Consider the following 17,820-nt stretch of genomic DNA (forward strand, 5'->3'; position numbering starts at 1 on the left):
AAAGACTGTTAACAGTACAACTGGGCCTAGGTCTAATTCTGGTTTTGGTCAAATCTCTCCCAACACACGTGTGTACAAACCACGTTCTCATGTAAAGGTGGGGGATAAAAAGTTTCACGCCGGGCATGGGCATGGTGGCGCTCGCCTTTAATCCCAGCTCTCGGGAGGCGGAGGTAGGAGGATCGCCGTGAGCACCAGGCCACCCTGAGACCACAGAGTGAATTCCAGGTCAGTCTGGGCAACAGCGAGACCCTGCCTCGAAAAACAAAACAAAAAATAGAGAGAAAAAGAAAAAGTTTCACCTTCTACTGCTTCAAGCCAAACTGTGCTAGAGGTTTCCCAATTCATCAGGCCTCTTCTTAAACTAAACACGTGTTCCTATTTTTACTGATTTTTTTTAAAAAAGATAACTAGCTGCCCATATTTCCACACGTAAAAATGCACAAAGTGACAGTCCAAAATCCAATCCTCAGACCCAAACAAAAAATCACTTATTAAACATCTGCAGGGCAAGAGGGCAGGGAGGGGGTACGGGCGCAGCAACTCCCAAGGCGGCGCGGGCGAGGCGGGCGCAGGACACCGGCGGCTCCGGGAGGCCCAGCGCACCTCTGAGCCCCGCCCCCGCCCCTGCGGCCGCCCGCGAGGCCCCGCCCCCGGCCCCGCCCCACGCCGACGTCAGTTGTTATGTCTCGACTGGGGCCGTGGCTGCGGCGGATCCAGTGCTCCGGGGGCGACGGCCGCGGCCTGGGGAGGCGGCGGGGGCGTCTGGGACGGCGGCTCGGACTTGCGCCGCCCATCCGCCGGGGCCGGGCGCCGCGCGGTCAGGAGACGGGCTGACCACCCCCGCGGGGAGCCGTGTCGGGGCCTAATTTTTTGCTTTTATCTTTTTGTTTTTCCTCCAAGATTGTCACCGCGCGTTCCGGATTTCCCTCCGCGGAGACCGCGACGCCCCCTCCTGGGCCGTCCGCTCGCCCGAGAGACTCCGCCCGCGCGCCCGCCCGCGCGAGCCTGGAGCCGCCGCGCTGCTCGCCGTGCCTGCGCGGCCGGCGGGGCCTGGGCCCCGGGCTCCGGACACTGCGCTGCGGCGGCCGCCGGGCGCGCTGGGCCCCGGGCCTGGCTGCTCCGAGCGCCGCGCCCTCCTGACCCGCCGCCGTCGCCCCGAGCCCCGCTTCCTTTGTGGAGCTGAAGTATTGAGACCGGAGGGTCTCCTCCCTCCCCGGGAGCTGACGGTGCTGGAAGACCGACCCCGCCGCGCGCCTCGCCACATCCCCCCCGTGGGTTTGCCCCGCGCGCCCCATCCGTTCTCGGCCCCACGGATGGGGTTGTTTTTTTGAGCGTCTCCCCGGGACTGTGCTCATCTCTCGACGGAAAGGCCCTGCGCGAGGCTCTGCGCCCCGGGTCGCCCCGATCCACCTGCCTCGCCGCCCTGCTCCCCGCGGGGATGGCCCGCCGGTGACCGAGGCGCGCGGAAGCTGCCCTCGCAGGCTCACCCTGGACCGACCCTGCCCGGACCCCCGGCTGCCTGCGCTGCGCCCACCCGCTCCCCCCCGCTCGACCCTGTTCTCTTCCGTGTTCCGATCTCTCTGGCAGGAGAGGGAAGAAGTCAGGACGAGATGTGGCTGAAGCTCTTTTTCTTGCTCCTCTATTTCTTGGTCCTGTTCGTCCTGGCCAGGTTTTTCGAGGCCATTGTGTGGTATGAGACTGGCATCTTTGCTACCCAGCTCGTGGACCCGGTAGCACTGAGCTTCAAGAAGCTGAAGACCATCCTGGAGTGCCGCGGGCTGGGCTACTCCGGGCTGCCCGAGAAGAAGGATGTTCGCGAGCTGGTGGAAAAGTCAGGCGAGTGTCTGTCGCGCTCCCCTGGGGTCGTAGGGTCTTTTACCTGTTTGTCGTCCCCCGCCCCCAGAATGGGGCAGCCCCTCCTGGAACGGTTAAGCAGCCCACCTGGGAGAACTTGCCCAGGTCTTTGCCTAGATTTTTCTACAATAAAATGCAAGAATCCCAGTTTTGAGAAGGGCTGGGATTATTTGGAAGTGTATTGGCATGTTTTTAAGGTTGTTTTGAAATGGCAGTTTAAAGTGTAGCCTTTTAGCATCGTTTACTAAATTGAGTGATCCCCTCCTCTCAGAATTCGGGAACATCAACTGGGAAAGCATTACTTGCCAGTTTAATAAACAGAGGAAAAGGAAAAACTCTAAAACGTAGGCTGTAAATAGCAACGTTTGCCACTACCAGGAGGGTAAAACATCATTAGAATAATCAATATCAAGAAGACACGTGGACCTAATATTTAAATGTTAAATCATGAGTTTTTAAACATGGATAAGGTATATACACTGTGCAGCACTTGATGTTTATACTTTAAATACACTGAAATTTTTGTGTCATCTGCCTTGAATTCTTTCGTTTTTTGGAATCGTGAATGTGAACAACTTGGTACAGACATCGTTGTATCACTCTGGATGAGGAACAGAATTGAAACAGTTTAGAGAAGTGTTTGATGTCAATATTTTCAGTAACTGTTAATTTGGGTTAGGATTGAGTAAAGAATATGTTTTATTTTTTCCACTACTTGATAAAGTATAATTCTAGTTTAGATATACTTCCTGAAAGAATGCAAGCTGAGAAAGGCGGTCTCAGTCTCTGTAGGAAGCAGTTGAAACTGATAGTTATCTTTTTTATTTGAAGTATATGTCAGCTAAATCTTTGACAGAACATTTGTTCCCTTACTCAGTAGCCTGTAGCCATATAATGTGCAAGGATACAAACTCCACAGCAGTTTTTATACTATATAAAACTCATAGCTCACTACGGGGGTGAAGGAAAGGAACTCCCTGCAAAAGTGATACCTTGTTTTATACCGAAAATATGAAATTGTGTCTTAGTCTTTTCCTTGTTTGCTGACTGGTTTATGGTGATTGTTTCTTCCGCAAGGGGGAAATTGATTAAAATGAAAGATCCCTAATACATAAGTTCTTTTGGTTTAGAACTGAGAAGTGTCAGGGCCAGAGAATAGCTCAGAGGTCAAAGGCTCTTGCTTGAAAAGCTTAACAGCCTGGTTTCAATTCCCCAATACCCATGTAAAGCCAGGCGCACAAGGTGGCACATGCATATGGAATTTCTTTGCAGACCCTGGAGTGCCCTCCAGTCAGTCTGTCTCTGTCTGTCTGTCTGTCTCTCTCTCTCTCTCTTTCTGCTTGCAAATAAATAAGATAATATTTTTTTAAAGTGCCTCATCTGCCAAAGCTAAATAATTTTTCATAGTAAAATAATTTGATAACATGTTTTTTCTTTTGACCTTTATGCTATACATTAATCACCTTCCTTTGGGCTTAAAATACTTGCCATACTGAATGTATAAGGAAGTCACATGAAACATAAAGAATTTATACAGCATATAAAACTTTGATTCAGATCTTAGTTTAAAAAAAAAAAAAGGTCTTGCTGTGGCTGTTTTAATTATTTGTTGTGAATGGTTTTGTTCCTATCATGTCACAGTGCTTATCATTCAGAAGTGTGTAATGTTTAAGGCAAATAATGTGATATTCATGCTTTGCTTTCCTTTTTGTTTGATGATACAACTCTTAAGTTTATGCTGTAAACTAGTGAATGAATATGGAATTTGTTCTGATAGGGAAAATTCTGACCTTCAAATCATAAAATAAACTCTGGGTTTTTTGTTGTTGTTTTCAATTATTACTATTTTTTTGAGAGAGAGAGAGAATGGGTGTGCCAGGGCCTTTCAGCTGCTGTGAACAAACTCCAGATGCATGTGCCCCCTTGTGTGCATGTGCAACATTGCAGGCTGTCACTGTGCATCTGGCTATATGGGACCTGGAGATTTGAACATGTGTTCTTAGGTTTTGCAGGCAGATGCCTTGACTGCTAAGCCATCTCTCAAGCCCTGTTTTTGTTTTTTTCAAGGTAGGGTCTTAACTCTAGCCCATGCTGACCTGGAATTCACTCTGTAGTTCCAGGTTGGTCTTCACCTGGCAGTGATCCTCCTACCTCTGCCTCTTTTTTTTTCTTTCTTTTTGGTTTTTCGAGGTAGGGTCTCTGGTCCAGGCTGACCTGGAATTAACTATGTAGTCTCAGGGTGGCCTCAAACTCTTGGCAATCCTCCGACCTCTGCCTCTTGAGTGATGGGATTAAAGGCATGCACCACCATACCCAGATTCTGTTGTTATTTTAATAGGTTCTTTTAAGACAGAACATATCAACCAAACTGTTTAAAAATTATATATAGGCTATAGAGATTTCTCAGTGGTTAAGGCGCTTGCCTGCAAAGTCTAACAGCCTGGGTTTGGGAATTCCCCATTATCCATGTAAAAACCAGATACACAAAGTGTCTTATGCATCTGGAGTTTGTTTGCAATGGCTAGAGGCTCTACTGAGCCCATTCTTTCTGTCTCTATTACATCTGTCTTCTTCTCACAAATAAATAAATAAAATATTTTTAAAAAGTTACATATAACTTGGATATATTGTACATCACGTTAAGTGATTAATATTTTGATGTTTTCTTAGGCTAGTAAAAATTCAGTAATTTCCTGATACATGTGATGACCTCAGTAGGATTCTTAAGATCTGTTGTATAAGAGATACATTTTTGTCTGTTTTGTTTACTTATGCTTATCACATGGTAGGTTTTATTATTCCTTTTGTGTTCCAGCAAAAGCATAATAACATGATTCTAAATAATTTGAATTGGATTCTGTTTAGCATTCTTTTTTTTTTTTTTTTTTTTTTCTAGCCCAGGCTAACCTGGAACTCAATCTGTAGTTCCAGGCTGGCCTCAAACTCACCCTCCTACTTCTGCCTCCCAAATGCTGGGATTAAAGGTGTGTGCCACTATGCCTGGCCTAAATAATGGGATTTGTTTGCCTTTTTTTTTTTCAAGGTCTAAATGATAGAAAATGAAATTCATCATTGAAGTTGAGAACATAAGATTTTAAAAAATCTTACAAGTGTTATTTTTTCCTTCAGGTGACTTGATGGAAGGTGAGCTCTATTCTGCTCTCAAAGAAGAGGAGGCATCTGAATCTGTTTCCAGTACCAATTTCAGTGGTGAAATGCACTTCTATGAGCTTGTAGAAGATACGAAAGATGGAATCTGGCTTGTTCAGGTATTAGAAACAGTGGCAATACTGAGAATCGGGAAAGATTGTTTTTGTTTTTTGTTTTGTTTTGTTTTTAATTTTTATTTATTTATTTGAGAGCGACAGACACAGAGAGAAAGACAGATAGAGGGAGAGAGAGAATGGGTGCGCCAGGGCTTCCAGCCTCCGCAAACAAACTCCAGACGCGTGCGCCCCCTTGTGCATCTGGCTAACGTGGGACCTGGGGAACCGAGCCTTGAACCAGGGTCCTTAGGCTTCACAAGCAAGCGCTTAACCGCTAAGCCATCTCTCCAGCCCAAGGGAAAGATTGTTTTTAAGCTTATTTTATTTTACTTGTTTGAGAGAGAGAGAATGGGCACATCAGGGCCTTCAGGTGCTATAAACAAACTCCACACACATGGGCCCCCTTGTGCATCTGGCTTACATAGGTACTGGGGAACTGAATCTGGGTCCTTAGGCTTCATAGGCAAGTGCCTTAATCGCTAAGCCATCTCTCTAGCCCTAGAAAGATTATTTTTACTAAAATAGTAAGTAGTAGCATGTGCAGTTTTGTTGTGTCATGTTTTTTAGGCAAAACTCATTTCTCATACAATTTCTCTGGCTGAGTAAGATGAATAATAGAGCTGGAATGTAGCTCAATTGGTAGGATACATGAAGCCCTGGGTTTGATTCCCTAGCACCACATAAAGTGGGTGTGGTGTTGCACCCCTATAGTATCAGCACTCAGAAGGTTGGAGACAGAAGGATCAGAAGTTCAAGGTCCTCCTCACCTACTTAGTGAGGTCAAGGCCAGTTACAGATACTTGAGACCCTGTCTCAAAGCAAACAAACAAAATGCAAATTAAAGCGTGGAGAGGGAAGAATTGGGGAAAGGGAATTGATGTTTTGTTTTGCTTGAATCAGCAAAAAGAAATCCATAGAAACACATATACGCACACATATTCCTGTTAACTTAGCAGTGTGCACTATTTCCGTCAGTTTCTAGTAAGTCTGGCTTTAAGTTCAGTAGTCCAAATCATTTTTTTAATATAACAAAAGAACCCTAAAGCAAGAGTATAAGAATTTCTTAAATTAGCAAAGTAGCCAAATTTGTAGGTACAGGGGAGACGATGTGGACAGAGGTAGAAAGCACCTATTATTTTGCTTATGGTGATGAGATAATCTTTAAAAATTTTATTTTATTTATTTGAGAGAGAGAATGGGCATGCCAGGGCCTTCAGCCATGGCAAACAAACTCCAGATGCAGGCACCATCTTGTGCATCTGGCTTATGTAGGACCTGGGGAATTGAACCTGGGTCCTTTGGCTTTTCAAGCAAGCACCTTAACCACTAAGCTATTTCTTCAGCCTGATAATTTTTTTTTTTTTTTGGAGGTAGGGTCTCATTCTAGCACAGGCTAACCTGGAACTCACTCTGTAGTTCCAGGCTAGCCTCAAACTCAAAATGATCCTCCTACCTCTGCCTCCTGAGTACTGGGATTAAAAGCATGCACCACCATGCCCAGCAGAGTGCCTCTGGCTACTGCAGATGAACTCATCCGGCTTTATTTGTGTACTGGGGAATTGAACTCAGGTTGTTAGGCTTTGCAGGCAGGCATCTTAACTGCTGAGCCATCTCTCGAGCCTGAGATAATTTTTTATTTAAATATTTTTATTTGTTAGGAGGGAGAGAGTATGGGTATACCAGGCCTTTTTTCCACTGCAGATGAACTACAGACACTTGCATCAGTTTGTGCATCTGACTTTATGTGGGTACTATGGAATGGAATCTAAGCCAGTAGGCTTTGCATGCAAGTGCTTTAACCACTGACCCATCTTCCCAGCATGACAAGATTTTCGTTGTTGTTGTTGCTTGCTTGCTTATTTATTTATTTATTTTTGACTTTTCGAGGTAAGGTCTCACTCTAGCCCAAGCTGACCTGGAATTCACTCTGGAGTTGCAGGGTGGCCTCAAACTCAAAGTGATCCTCCTACCTCTGTCTCCTCAGTGTTGGGATTAAAGGCATGTGCTACCACATCTGGCTTTTTTTTTTTTTTTTTTTTTTTGGTTTTTCAAGGTAGGGTCTCCCTCTAGCTCAGGCTGACCTAGAATTCACTCTGTAGTCTCAGGGTAGCCTTGAACTCATGGCAATCCTCCTACCTCTGCCTCCCAAGTGCTGGGATTAAAGGCATGCGCCACCATGCCTGGCTCCAATTTTTTTAATGTTATTTGGTTAGTTAGTTATGAGAGATAGAAAGGGGCATGCTAGGACCTCTAGCCACTGCAAACGAACTCTAGACACATGTGCCACATAGTGCATCCGGCTTTACATGGGCACTGGAAAATCAAACCTAGGTTCTCAGGCTCCACAGGCAAGTGCCTCAACCTCTGAGTCATCTTTCCAGCCCTATTACTTACTTATTTATTTGCAAGCAAAGAGTGAAAGGGGGAGAGAGAATGGGCACACCAGGGCCTCTTGCCATTGCTGATGAACTCCATGCCCTACTTGGTGTATCTGGCTTATGTAGATACTGGGCAGTCAACCCCATGCTATCAGGCTTTGAATTTTCAAAGGAGAAAGTGTGTGTGTGGGGGGGGAATTAACATGGGATTCTTTTTATAATCATGGAAAATGCTAATAAAAATTAAAAAAAAAGAAAGTCCCCTTAACAGATGAGCCATCTCTCCAGCCCATGAGATAATTTTTTACCCTAGTTTTTGTGATACCAAACTGTGAAATTAAATTGTATTAGAATTTCAGAAGTATAGTCTTAAAATATTAATTAGAGCACTGTTACTTTGAACATGTAATATCCTAAATATTGGTTAAAACAAAGCTAGTTTTTACAAATGAGTGTTCATTTAAAGTAACCCTCCAGTAGAGCTGGGCGTGGTGGCGCACGCCTTTAATCCCAGCACTTGAGAGGTAGAGGTAGGTGGATCGCTGTGAGTTCGAGGCCAGCCTGAGACTACATAGTGAATTCCAGGTCAGCCTGGGCTAGAGTAAGACCCTACCTCAAAAAACAAAACAAAACAAAAAATAAAAAAAAAAAGTAACCCTCCAGTATATTAGCAGTATGAATGTGGCCAAATTTAAGAATGTAGTGTGGGGCACTGGAGAGATGACTTAGCATTAAGGTGCTTGCCTGCAAAGCCAAAGGACCCAGGTTTGATTCCCCAGGACCCACATATGCCAGATGCATAAGGTGACACATCCATCTGGAGTTTATTTACAGTGGCTGGAGGCCCTGGCACATCCATATTCTCCCCTCTCCCCCACTTTCTTTCTCTCTTCCAAGGAAATAAAAATAAACTATTAAGCGCTGTGTGGTGCCACATGCGTTTAATCCCAGTACTTGGGAGGTAGAGCTAAGAGGATCTCCATGAGTTCGAGGCCACTCTGAAACTACATAGTGAATTCCAGGTCAGCCTGAGCTAGAGTGAAACCCTACCTCAACCAAAATAAATATATTAATTAAATAATAAATAAAATGTTAAGTAAAAAAGGATGTAGTGTGTGAAGTTCAGCAGTCACCTCAGTAACCCTTTCCAATCCTTAAAAGCTTGGCGTTCCTGGCACTGGTCTGTAATAAAAGCCAGAACCAAATCCCAAAGCCTTGCATTCTTGCCCAGTGCTTTTGTTACTTTACACTGCAGCTGACAAATCTTGATTTACGGTATGAGCATTAAAATAGCTCCATCATATTTTTTTCTGCGGACAAAGACTGCAAAATGTGATTTGAAAATAACTTTAGGAGACCTTATTTGAAGGCCTGGCCTGTCACTGACTTACAACATGGTTGAGAATACATGGGTTTTCTGTTGTATCAGCCTTCAAGTACATGTACACTTAAAGAGGGTGGACTAACACGAGTCCTCAGCTAAAAGGTTAAGGTTTGGGAGGAATTATTCTAGCAATTTCATTGGATGATATCCATGACTTTTTCTTTATTGTCACCTATTGCATTTGACTGTTTACCTTGTAGATAACCAGCAAAGGTGGAACCTAAGAGGGTATGGGTACAGGCTGTATGTTAATTATTTAAGTTGTACTTATTTCTGTGTTAGTTAATATTGAAACATAAGCTATCAGAGTTGGGAATAGCCAGACATGATGGCACATGCCTTTAATCCCAGCATTTGGGAGGCAGAGGTAGGAGGATTTCTGTGAGTTCAAGGCCAGCTTGAGAATACAGAGTGAGTTCCAGGTCACCTAGGGCTAGAGTGAGACCCTATTTCAGGAAAAAAAGAAAAAAGTTGGGAATAGAACTCAGTAATAGAATGCTTGTCTAGTATTCATGAGCTCTGGGATTGATGTCCAGCACTGAAAGAAAAGATGCTGTTATTTTGTTAAAGCTTTAATGTTTAAGTAAATTATTCTATTTTTCCCTGGTTATATATTTCTAGTAGTCTGACCAAGGGAGATTTACTGGTTTTGATAATTTTGACTTATGATTATTGAATTGAGTAGCCAGTCCCACAGCTCCATGTTCAGACTGAATGCTTGTCACCTACTTAAGTGATAATCTGCAGATGAAAGAAGATGGTATGCACCTCTGAAGCATAGAAGCACCATTACAAAAGTCTGGAAATTATTTTGGTACCTAGGATTGTGTCTGTACACAATGAATACATTCTGGTTCACTAGTTTGTGCCATGTTCTTCATTTGCAAATGATCAACTACTTTTTCATGTTCTATTAAACACTCTTGATATGTGACAAAATGATCAGTCTAGTCAGAAATATGATTATTCTAGATGCTATTCTAGGACTTGGAGATAAACCAAGAATATACGTAGGGCTATGTCCTGTTCTCTCAGGCAGCTCACATTCTGTCTAGGAGAGTCAGACGCCAAATAAATAAATATTTAATATAGCACCAGTTAGTAGAAAGGACTAAGAAGAAAAAGAAGTAGGCTAAATAGAAGAGAATGGCAAGGGATTATCTTTCAAGGTGACATTTGAATGAAGTGAGAACATTAGTAAATGTTAACATAAACGGTAGTCTCTAGATTATTTTCTCTTGAAAAAAAAATATTTAATTTTTTTTTTTTTTTTTTTTTTTGAGGAAGGGTCTCACTCTGGCTCAGGCTGACCTGTAATTCACCCTGTAGTCTCAGGGTGGCCTCGAACTCATGGTGATCCTCCTACCTCTGCCTCCCAAGTGCTGGGATTAAAGGTGTGTACCGCCACACCGTTATGTTTTTCTTGGCGGGGGGGGAGGTGTTGAGGTAGGGTTTCCCTCTAGTCTAGGCTGACCTGGAATTCACTATGTAGTCTAAGGTAGCCTCGAACTCACAGCGATCCTCGTATCTCTGCCTCCTGAGTGCTGAGATTAAAGGCATGCACCACCATGCCTGGCTTGAAATATTTTTTAAATTTAATAAAATTTAATTTCTCAATTAGAGAGAGAGAATGGACACTCCAGAGCCTCTAGCCACTGCAACCAAACTCCAGACACATGCGCTACCATGTGCATCTGGCTTACGTGGGTTTAGGGGAGTAAAACCTGGGTCCTTAAGCGTCACAGGCAAATACCTTAACCACTGACCTGTCTCTTAAGCCCTAAAATATTTTTAAGCCTAATGTATTAACAGTTGGAAGACACCTCCTGGGTTGGAGAGATGGCTCAGCTGCTAAAGGCACTTGCTTGTAAAACCTAACAGCCCAGGTTTGATTCCTCAGTATCCAGATGCACTAAATAGCACATGCATCTGGAGTTTGTTTATAGTGGCAAGGGGTCCTGGTGTGCCCATACTCAAATCATTCTTCTGTATGTCTTTCTCAAATAAATAAATAAAAGTATTTTTACAATACCTTCTAAGAGCCAGGCATGGTGGCACACACCTTTAATTTCAGCACTTGGGAGACAGAGGTAGGAGGATTGCTGTGAGTTTGAGGCCACCCTGAGACTACATAGTGAATTCCAGGTTAGTCTCTCCGCTAGAGTGAAACCCTACCTTGAAAAACCAAAAAGGGGTGAGGGGGAAAACCTTCTAAGAAAGATGGCATGTATATGGTTTTCTGCATAAGGAAATAATGCCGTAGAACACCATTAATCATTCTAGTACTGCTGAAGGTTTGTACTGAGTGCCAGCATTTGGCTTGTGTTCATTGGGGCCAGTGGCTTACATGTGTCAAATGGCTTGTTTGCTGTGGGAGAACAATCTCTAGCAAGACGACTGAAAAGAGTGACATTGAAATCCTGTTCTTGGCAGTGTGAGCTGACCAACTAAGTCAATCAGCACAGGCACCTTCTTTTAAGCTCTGTACTTGGTGTTGTTTTTTCTTTTTTTGTTTGTTTGTTTGATTTTTGGCTTATTGAGGTAGGGTCTCGCTTTAGCCCAGGCTGACCTGTTATTCACTATGTAGTCTCAGGGTGGCCTCGAACTCCTAGCAGTCCTCCTACCTAGTGCTGGGATTAAAGGTGTGTACCGGTTGTTTTTGATTGATTTGTTTGGTCTTAAGGAAGATTTAAAATTGAAAACATCTGCTAAAAACAAATGTTCTCATGGTTGCTTGTTGTTCTTTAGCCCAAATCACACTAACCCAGTCTTCTGTTTAAACGACAACAAAAACACAATTTTCAACAACTTGAATTGTAGTTCTTTTCTACTTTTTGTTTTATTTTTGTTTGTTTTTCAGACGTAGGGTCCAGGCTAGCCTTGAATACACTGTGTAGTCTTAGGGTGGCCTCAAGCTCACAGGGATCCTCCTACCTCTGCCTCCAGAGTGCTGGGATTAAAGGTGTGCGCCACCACGCAACCTGTTGTTGTTTTTAAAGATTTTATTTATTTATTCATTTATTTATTTATTTGACAGAGAAAGGAGAGAGAGAATGGGCACACAGGGCCTCCAGCCACTGCAAATTAAACTCCAGATGCATGCACCCCCTTGTGCAGCTGGTTAATATGGGTCCTGGGGAATAGAACCTAGGTCCTTTGGCTTTGCAGGCAAATGCCTTAACTGCTAAGCCATTCCTCCAGCCCTCTGTTGTTGTTTTTATGAGACAAGACGGAGACTGTCTCACAGTCTAACACTGACTGTCCTCAAAGTCACGATAGTTCTCCTACTTCACCATTGTGAGTGCCAGGATTACAGGTATATGCTGCTACTCTCAGCTTTTGTTTTATAAACTTCTATTAGAACTGTTTCATAAAGAGCAATGCATAGCTTCTGGCCAGTTCTTTCTTCAACTTGTCAAGCTTTCTTTCCATGTCCTTCTAATATACTTCACAGTGGGTTGAATAGAATTGTACTAGTTACTTTTCTCATCACTATGACAAAATACCTGGCAAAAGCTATCGAAGGAAGGGGAGAAAGGTGGCTTATTCTGGATCAGAGTTTGAGAAGACTAACACATCAATGTGGAAAAGGCATGGTGGCAGGAATGTGAGGCAGATGGTCACTTTCTCTTTTTTTTTTTTAAAGATTTATTTATTTATTTATTTATTTATTTATTTATTTGAGAGCGACAGACACAGAGAGAAAGACACATAGAGGGAGAGAGAGAGAGAATGGGCGTGCCAGGGCTTCCAGCCTCTGCAAACTAAACTCCAGACGTGTGCGCCCCCTTGTGCATCTGGCTAATGTGGGACCTGGGGAACCGAGTCTCGAACCGGGGTCCTTAGGCTTTATAGGCAAGCGCTTAACCGCTAAGCCATCTCTCCAGCCCCACTTCCTCTTTTTTAACAAGGTAGCCTCTCACTGTAGCACAGGCTGACCTGGAATTCACTATGTAGTCTCAGGGTGGCCTCGAAATCACAGCGATCCTCCTACCTCTGCCTCCTGAGTGCTGGGATTAAAGGTGTGCACCACCATGCCGGGCCAGATGGTCACTTTCATCTGCAGCCAAGAAACAAATGGATGCTGGTGCAGTCAGGAGGCAGAGAGGATGCATGCTGGTACAGTCAGGAGGGAGAGAGGACCCACGCTGGTACAGTCAGGAGGCAGAGAAGATGCATGCTGGTGCAGTCAGGAGACAGAAAGGATGCATGCTGGTACAGTCAGGAGGCAGAGAGGACGCAGGCTGGTGCACTCAGGAGGCAGGGAGGACTCACGCTGGTGTAGTCAGGAGACAGAGAGGACCCACGGTGGTGCAGTCAGGAGACAGAGAGGACGCAGGCTGGTACAGTCAGGAGGGAGAGAGGACCCACGCTGGTACAGTCAGGAGGCAGAGAAGATGCATGCTGGTGCAGTCAGGAGACAGAAAGGACGCATGCTGGTACAGTCAGGAGGCAGAGAGGACGCAGGCTGGTGCACTCAGGAGGCAGGGAGGACTCACGCTGGTGTAGTCAGGAGACAGAGAGGACCCACGGTGGTGCAGTCAGGAGACAGAGAGGACGCAGGCTGGTGCAGCCAGGAGGCAGAGAGGGTGCAGGCTGGTACAGTCAGGTGGCAGAGAGGACGCAGGCTGGTGCAGTCAGGGGACAGAGGACCTACGCTGGTGCAGTCAGGAGACAGAGAGGACCCACGGTGGTGCAGTCAGGAGGCAGAGAGGACGCAGGCTGGTGCAGTCAGGAGGCAGAAAGGACGCACGCTGGTACAGTCAGGAGGCAGAGAGGACCCACGGTGGTGCAGTCAGGAGGCAGAGAGGACGTGGTACAGTCAGGAGGCAGAGAGGACGCAGGCTGGTGCAGTCAGGAGACAGAAAGGACGCACGCTGGTACAGTCAGGAGGCAGAGAGGACGCAGGCTGGTGCACTCAGGAGGCAGGGAGGACTCACGCTGGTGTAGTCAGGAGACAGAGAGGACCCACGGTGGTGCAGTCAGGGGGCAGAGAGGACGCAGGCTGGTGCAGTCAGGAGGCAGAAAGGACGCAGGCTAGTGCAGTCAGGAGGCAGAGAGGACCCACGGTGGTGCAGTCAGGAGGCAGAGAGGACGCAGGCTGGTGCAGTCAGGAGGCAGAGAGGACGCAGGCTAGTGCAGTCAGGAGGCAGAGAGGACCCACGGTGGTGCAGTCAGGAGGCAGAGAGGACGCAGGCTGGTGCAGTCAGGAGGCAGAGAGGACCCACGGTGGTGCAGTCAGGAGGCAGAGAGGACGCAGGCTGGTGCAGTCAGGAGGGAGAGAGGACCCACGCTGGTGCAGTCAGGAGACAGAGAGGACGCAGGCTGGTACAGTCAGGAGGGAGAGAGGACCCACGCTGGTACAGTCAGGAGGCAGAGAGGACGCAGGCTGGTGCACTCAGGAGGCAGGGAGGACTCACGCTGGTGTAGTCAGGAGACAGAGAGGACCCACGGTGGTGCAGTCAGGGGGCAGAGAGGACGCAGGCTGGTGCAGTCAGGAGGCAGAAAGGACGCAGGCTAGTGCAGTCAGGAGGCAGAGAGGACCCACGGTGGTGCAGTCAGGAGGCAGAGAGGACGCAGGCTGGTGCAGTCAGGAGGCAGAGAGGACGCAGGCTAGTGCAGTCAGGAGGCAGAGAGGACCCACGGTGGTGCAGTCAGGAGGCAGAGAGGACCCACGGTGGTGCAGTCAGGAGGCAGAGAGGACGCAGGCTGGTGCAGTCAGGAGGCAGAGAGGACGCAGGCTGGTGCAGTCAGGAGGCAGAGAGGACGCAGGCTGGTGCAGTCAGGAGGCAGAGAGGACGCAGGCTGGTGCAGTCAGGAGGCAGAGAGGACGCAGGCTGGTGCAGTCAGGAGGCAGAGAGGGCGCAGGCTGGTGCAGTCAGGAGGCAGAGAGGGCGCAGGCTGGTGCAGTCAGGAGGCAGAGAGGACCCACGGTGGTGCAGTCAGGAGGCAGAGAGGACGCAGGCTGGTGCAGTCAGGAGGCAGAGAGGACGCAGGCTGGTGCAGTCAGGAGGCAGAGAGGACCCACGGTGGTGCAGTCAGGAGGCAGAGAGGACCCACGGTGGTGCAGTCAGGAGGCAGAGAGGACGCAGGCTGGTGCAGTCAGGAGGCAGAGAGGGCGCAGGCTGGTGCAGTCAGGAGGCAGAGAGGACGCAGGCTGGTGCAGTCAGGGGGCAGAGAGGACGCAGGCTGGTGCAGTCAGGAGGCAGAAAGGACGCAGGCTGGTGCAGTCAGGTGGCAGAAAGGACGCACGCTGGTACAGTCAGGAGACAGAGAGGACCCACGGTGGTGCAGTCAGGAGGCAGAGAGGACGCAGGCTGGTGCAGTCAGGAGGCAGAGAGGGCGCAGGCTGGTGCAGTCAGGAGGCAGGGAGGACCCACGGTGGTGCAGTCAGGGGGCAGAGGGGACGCAGGGTGGTGCAGTCAGGAGGCAGAGAGGACGCAGGCTGGTGCAGTCAGGGGCCAGAGAGGATGCATGCTGGTACAGTCAGGAGGCAGAGAGGACCCACGGTGGTGCAGTCAGGGGGCAGAGAGGACGCAGGCTGGTGCAGTCAGGAGGCAGAGAAGACTCACGCTGGTGTAGTCAGGAGACAGAGAGGACCCACGGTGGTGCAGTCAGGGGGCAGAGAGGACGCAGGCTGGTGCAGTCAGGAGGCAGAGAAGACTCACGCTGGTGTAGTCAGGAGACAGAGAGGACCCACGGTGGTGCAGTCAGGAGGCAGAGAGGACGCAGGCTGGTGCAGCCAGGAGGCAGAGAGGGCACAGGCTGGTGCAGTCAGGTGGCAGAGAGGATGCAGGCTGGTACAGTCAGGAGGCAGAGAAGACTCACGCTGGTGTAGTCAGGAGACAGAGAGGACCCACGGTGGTGCAGTCAGGAGGCAGAGAGGACGCAGGCTGGTGCAGCCAGGAGGCAGAGAGGGCACAGGCTGGTGCAGTCAGGTGGCAGAGAGGACGCAGGCTGGTACAGTCAGGAGGCAGAGAAGACTCACGCTGGTGTAGTCAGGAGACAGAGAGGACCCACGGTGGTGCAGTCAGGAGGCAGAGAGGACGCAGGCTGGTGCAGCCAGGAGGCAGAGAGGGCACAGGCTGGTGCAGTCAGGTGGCAGAGAGGATGCAGGCTGGTGCAGTCAGGAGGCAGAGAGGACGCAGGCTGGTGCAGCCAGTAGGCAGAGAGGGCGCAGGCTGGTGCAGTCAGGTGGCAGAGAGGATGCAGGCTGGTGCAGTCAGGAGGCAGAGAGGACGCAGGCTGGTGCAGCCAGGAGGCAGAGAGGGCGCAGGCTGGTACAGTCAGGTGGCAGAGAGGATGCAGGCTGGTGCAGTCAGGGGGCAGAGAGGACGCACGCTGGTGCAGTCAGGAGGCAGAGAGAACCCACGGTGGTGCAGTCAGGAGGCAGAGAGGACGCAGGCTGGTGCAGTCAGGAGGCAGAGAAGACGCAGGCTGGTGCAGTCAGGAGGCAGAGAGGACGCACGCTGGTGCAGTCAGGAGGCAGAGAGGACCCACGGTGGTGCAGTCAGGAGGCAGAGAGGACGCAGGCTGGTGCAGTCAGGAGGCAGAGAGGACGCAGGCTGGTGCAGTCAGGAGGCAGAGAGGACGCAGGCTGGTGCAGTCAGGAGGCAGAGAGGACGCATGCTGGTGCAGTCAGGAGGCAGAGAGGACCCACGGTGGTGCAGTCAGGAGGCAGAGAGGACGCACACTGGTGCAGTCGGGGCAGAGAGGACGCAGGCTGGTGCAGTCAGGAGACAGAGAGGACGCAGGCTGGTGCAGTCAGGAGGCAGAGAGGACGCAGGCTGGTGCAGTCAGGGGGCAGAGAGGACGCAGGCTAGTGCAGTCAGGAGGCAGAGAGGGCGCAGGCTGGTGCAGTCAGGAGACAGAGAGGACGCAGGCTGGTGCAGTCAGGAGGCAGAGAGGACGCAGGCTGGTGCAGTCAGGAGGCAGAGAGGACGCAGGCTAGTGCAGTCAGGAGGCAGAGAGGACGCAGGCTGGTGCAGTCAGGAGACAGAGAGGGCGCAGGCTGGTGCAGTCAGGAGACAGAGAGGGCGCAGGCTGGTGCAGTCAGGAGGCAGAGAGGACCCACGGTGGTGCAGTCAGGAGGCAGAGAGGACGCAGGCTAGTGCAGTCAGGAGGCAGAGAGGACGCAGGCTGGTGCAGTCAGGAGGCAGAGAGGACGCAGGCTGGTGCAGTCAGGAGACAGAGAGGACCCACGGTGGTGCAGTCAGGAGGCAGAGAGGACGCAGGCTGGTGCAGTCAGGAGGCAGAGAGGACGCAGGCTGGTGCAGTCAGGAGGCAGAGAGGACGCAGGCTGGTGCAGTCAGGAGGCAGAGAGGACGCAGGCTGGTGCAGTCAGGAGACAGGGAGGACGCAGGCTGGTGCAGTCAGGAGGCAGGGAGGACCCACGGTGGTGCAGTCAGGAGGCAGAGAGGGCGCAGGCTGGTGCAGTCAGGAGGCAGGGAGGACCCACGGTGGTGCAGTCAGGGGGCAGAGAGGGCGCAGGCTGGTGCAGTCAGGGGGCAGAGAGGACGCAGGCTGGTGCAGTCAGGAGGCAGAGAGGACGCAGGCTGGTATATAGCTTATTCTCTTTTTTTATTCTGTCCTCGATCCCAGCCCACATGCCAAGCTTGATGGGTACATTCCTTTAATTCCTGCACTTGGGAAGCTGAAGTGGTAGGATTGCCATGAGTTTGAGACCAACCTGTACTATCTAGTGAGTTCCAAGTCAGTCTGGCTTAGAGTGAGACCCTTCCTCCAAAAATAACTTCCAATAATAATAATAATAGAATCCCTAGCCTGCACACAAGGTGGTATAGTCCACATTCATGGTGGATCTTCCTTGCTGAGTTAAACGTTTCCTGATACATCCTCATAGACATGTCCAGGAATGTGTTTCCATCAAATGGACAGTGCAGATTAACCAGCACAAGAACTATTTTTAAATTAA

The 17,820-nt window shown here is 49.0% G+C and overlaps 1 protein-coding gene across 1 annotated transcript in view; it reads left to right on the forward strand.

Moving 5' to 3' along the window:
- The first annotated feature begins 1,105 nt into the window (after positions 1–1,105).
- Positions 1,106–17,820, forward strand: part of Rnf103 (ring finger protein 103) — a 29,779-nt gene continuing 13,064 nt past the window's right edge. Inside the window, exons 1-2 of the mRNA XM_004660510.2 lie at positions 1,106–1,839; positions 4,987–5,126. Of these exons, the coding sequence (XP_004660567.1) occupies positions 1,614–1,839; positions 4,987–5,126 (366 nt within the window). The 5' untranslated portion in view covers positions 1,106–1,613. The remainder of the gene's footprint in view (positions 1,840–4,986; positions 5,127–17,820) is intronic.

This window comes from Jaculus jaculus, chromosome 6 (genome assembly GCF_020740685.1).
Source record: "Jaculus jaculus isolate mJacJac1 chromosome 6, mJacJac1.mat.Y.cur, whole genome shotgun sequence".
NCBI lineage: Eukaryota > Metazoa > Chordata > Mammalia > Rodentia > Dipodidae > Jaculus > Jaculus jaculus.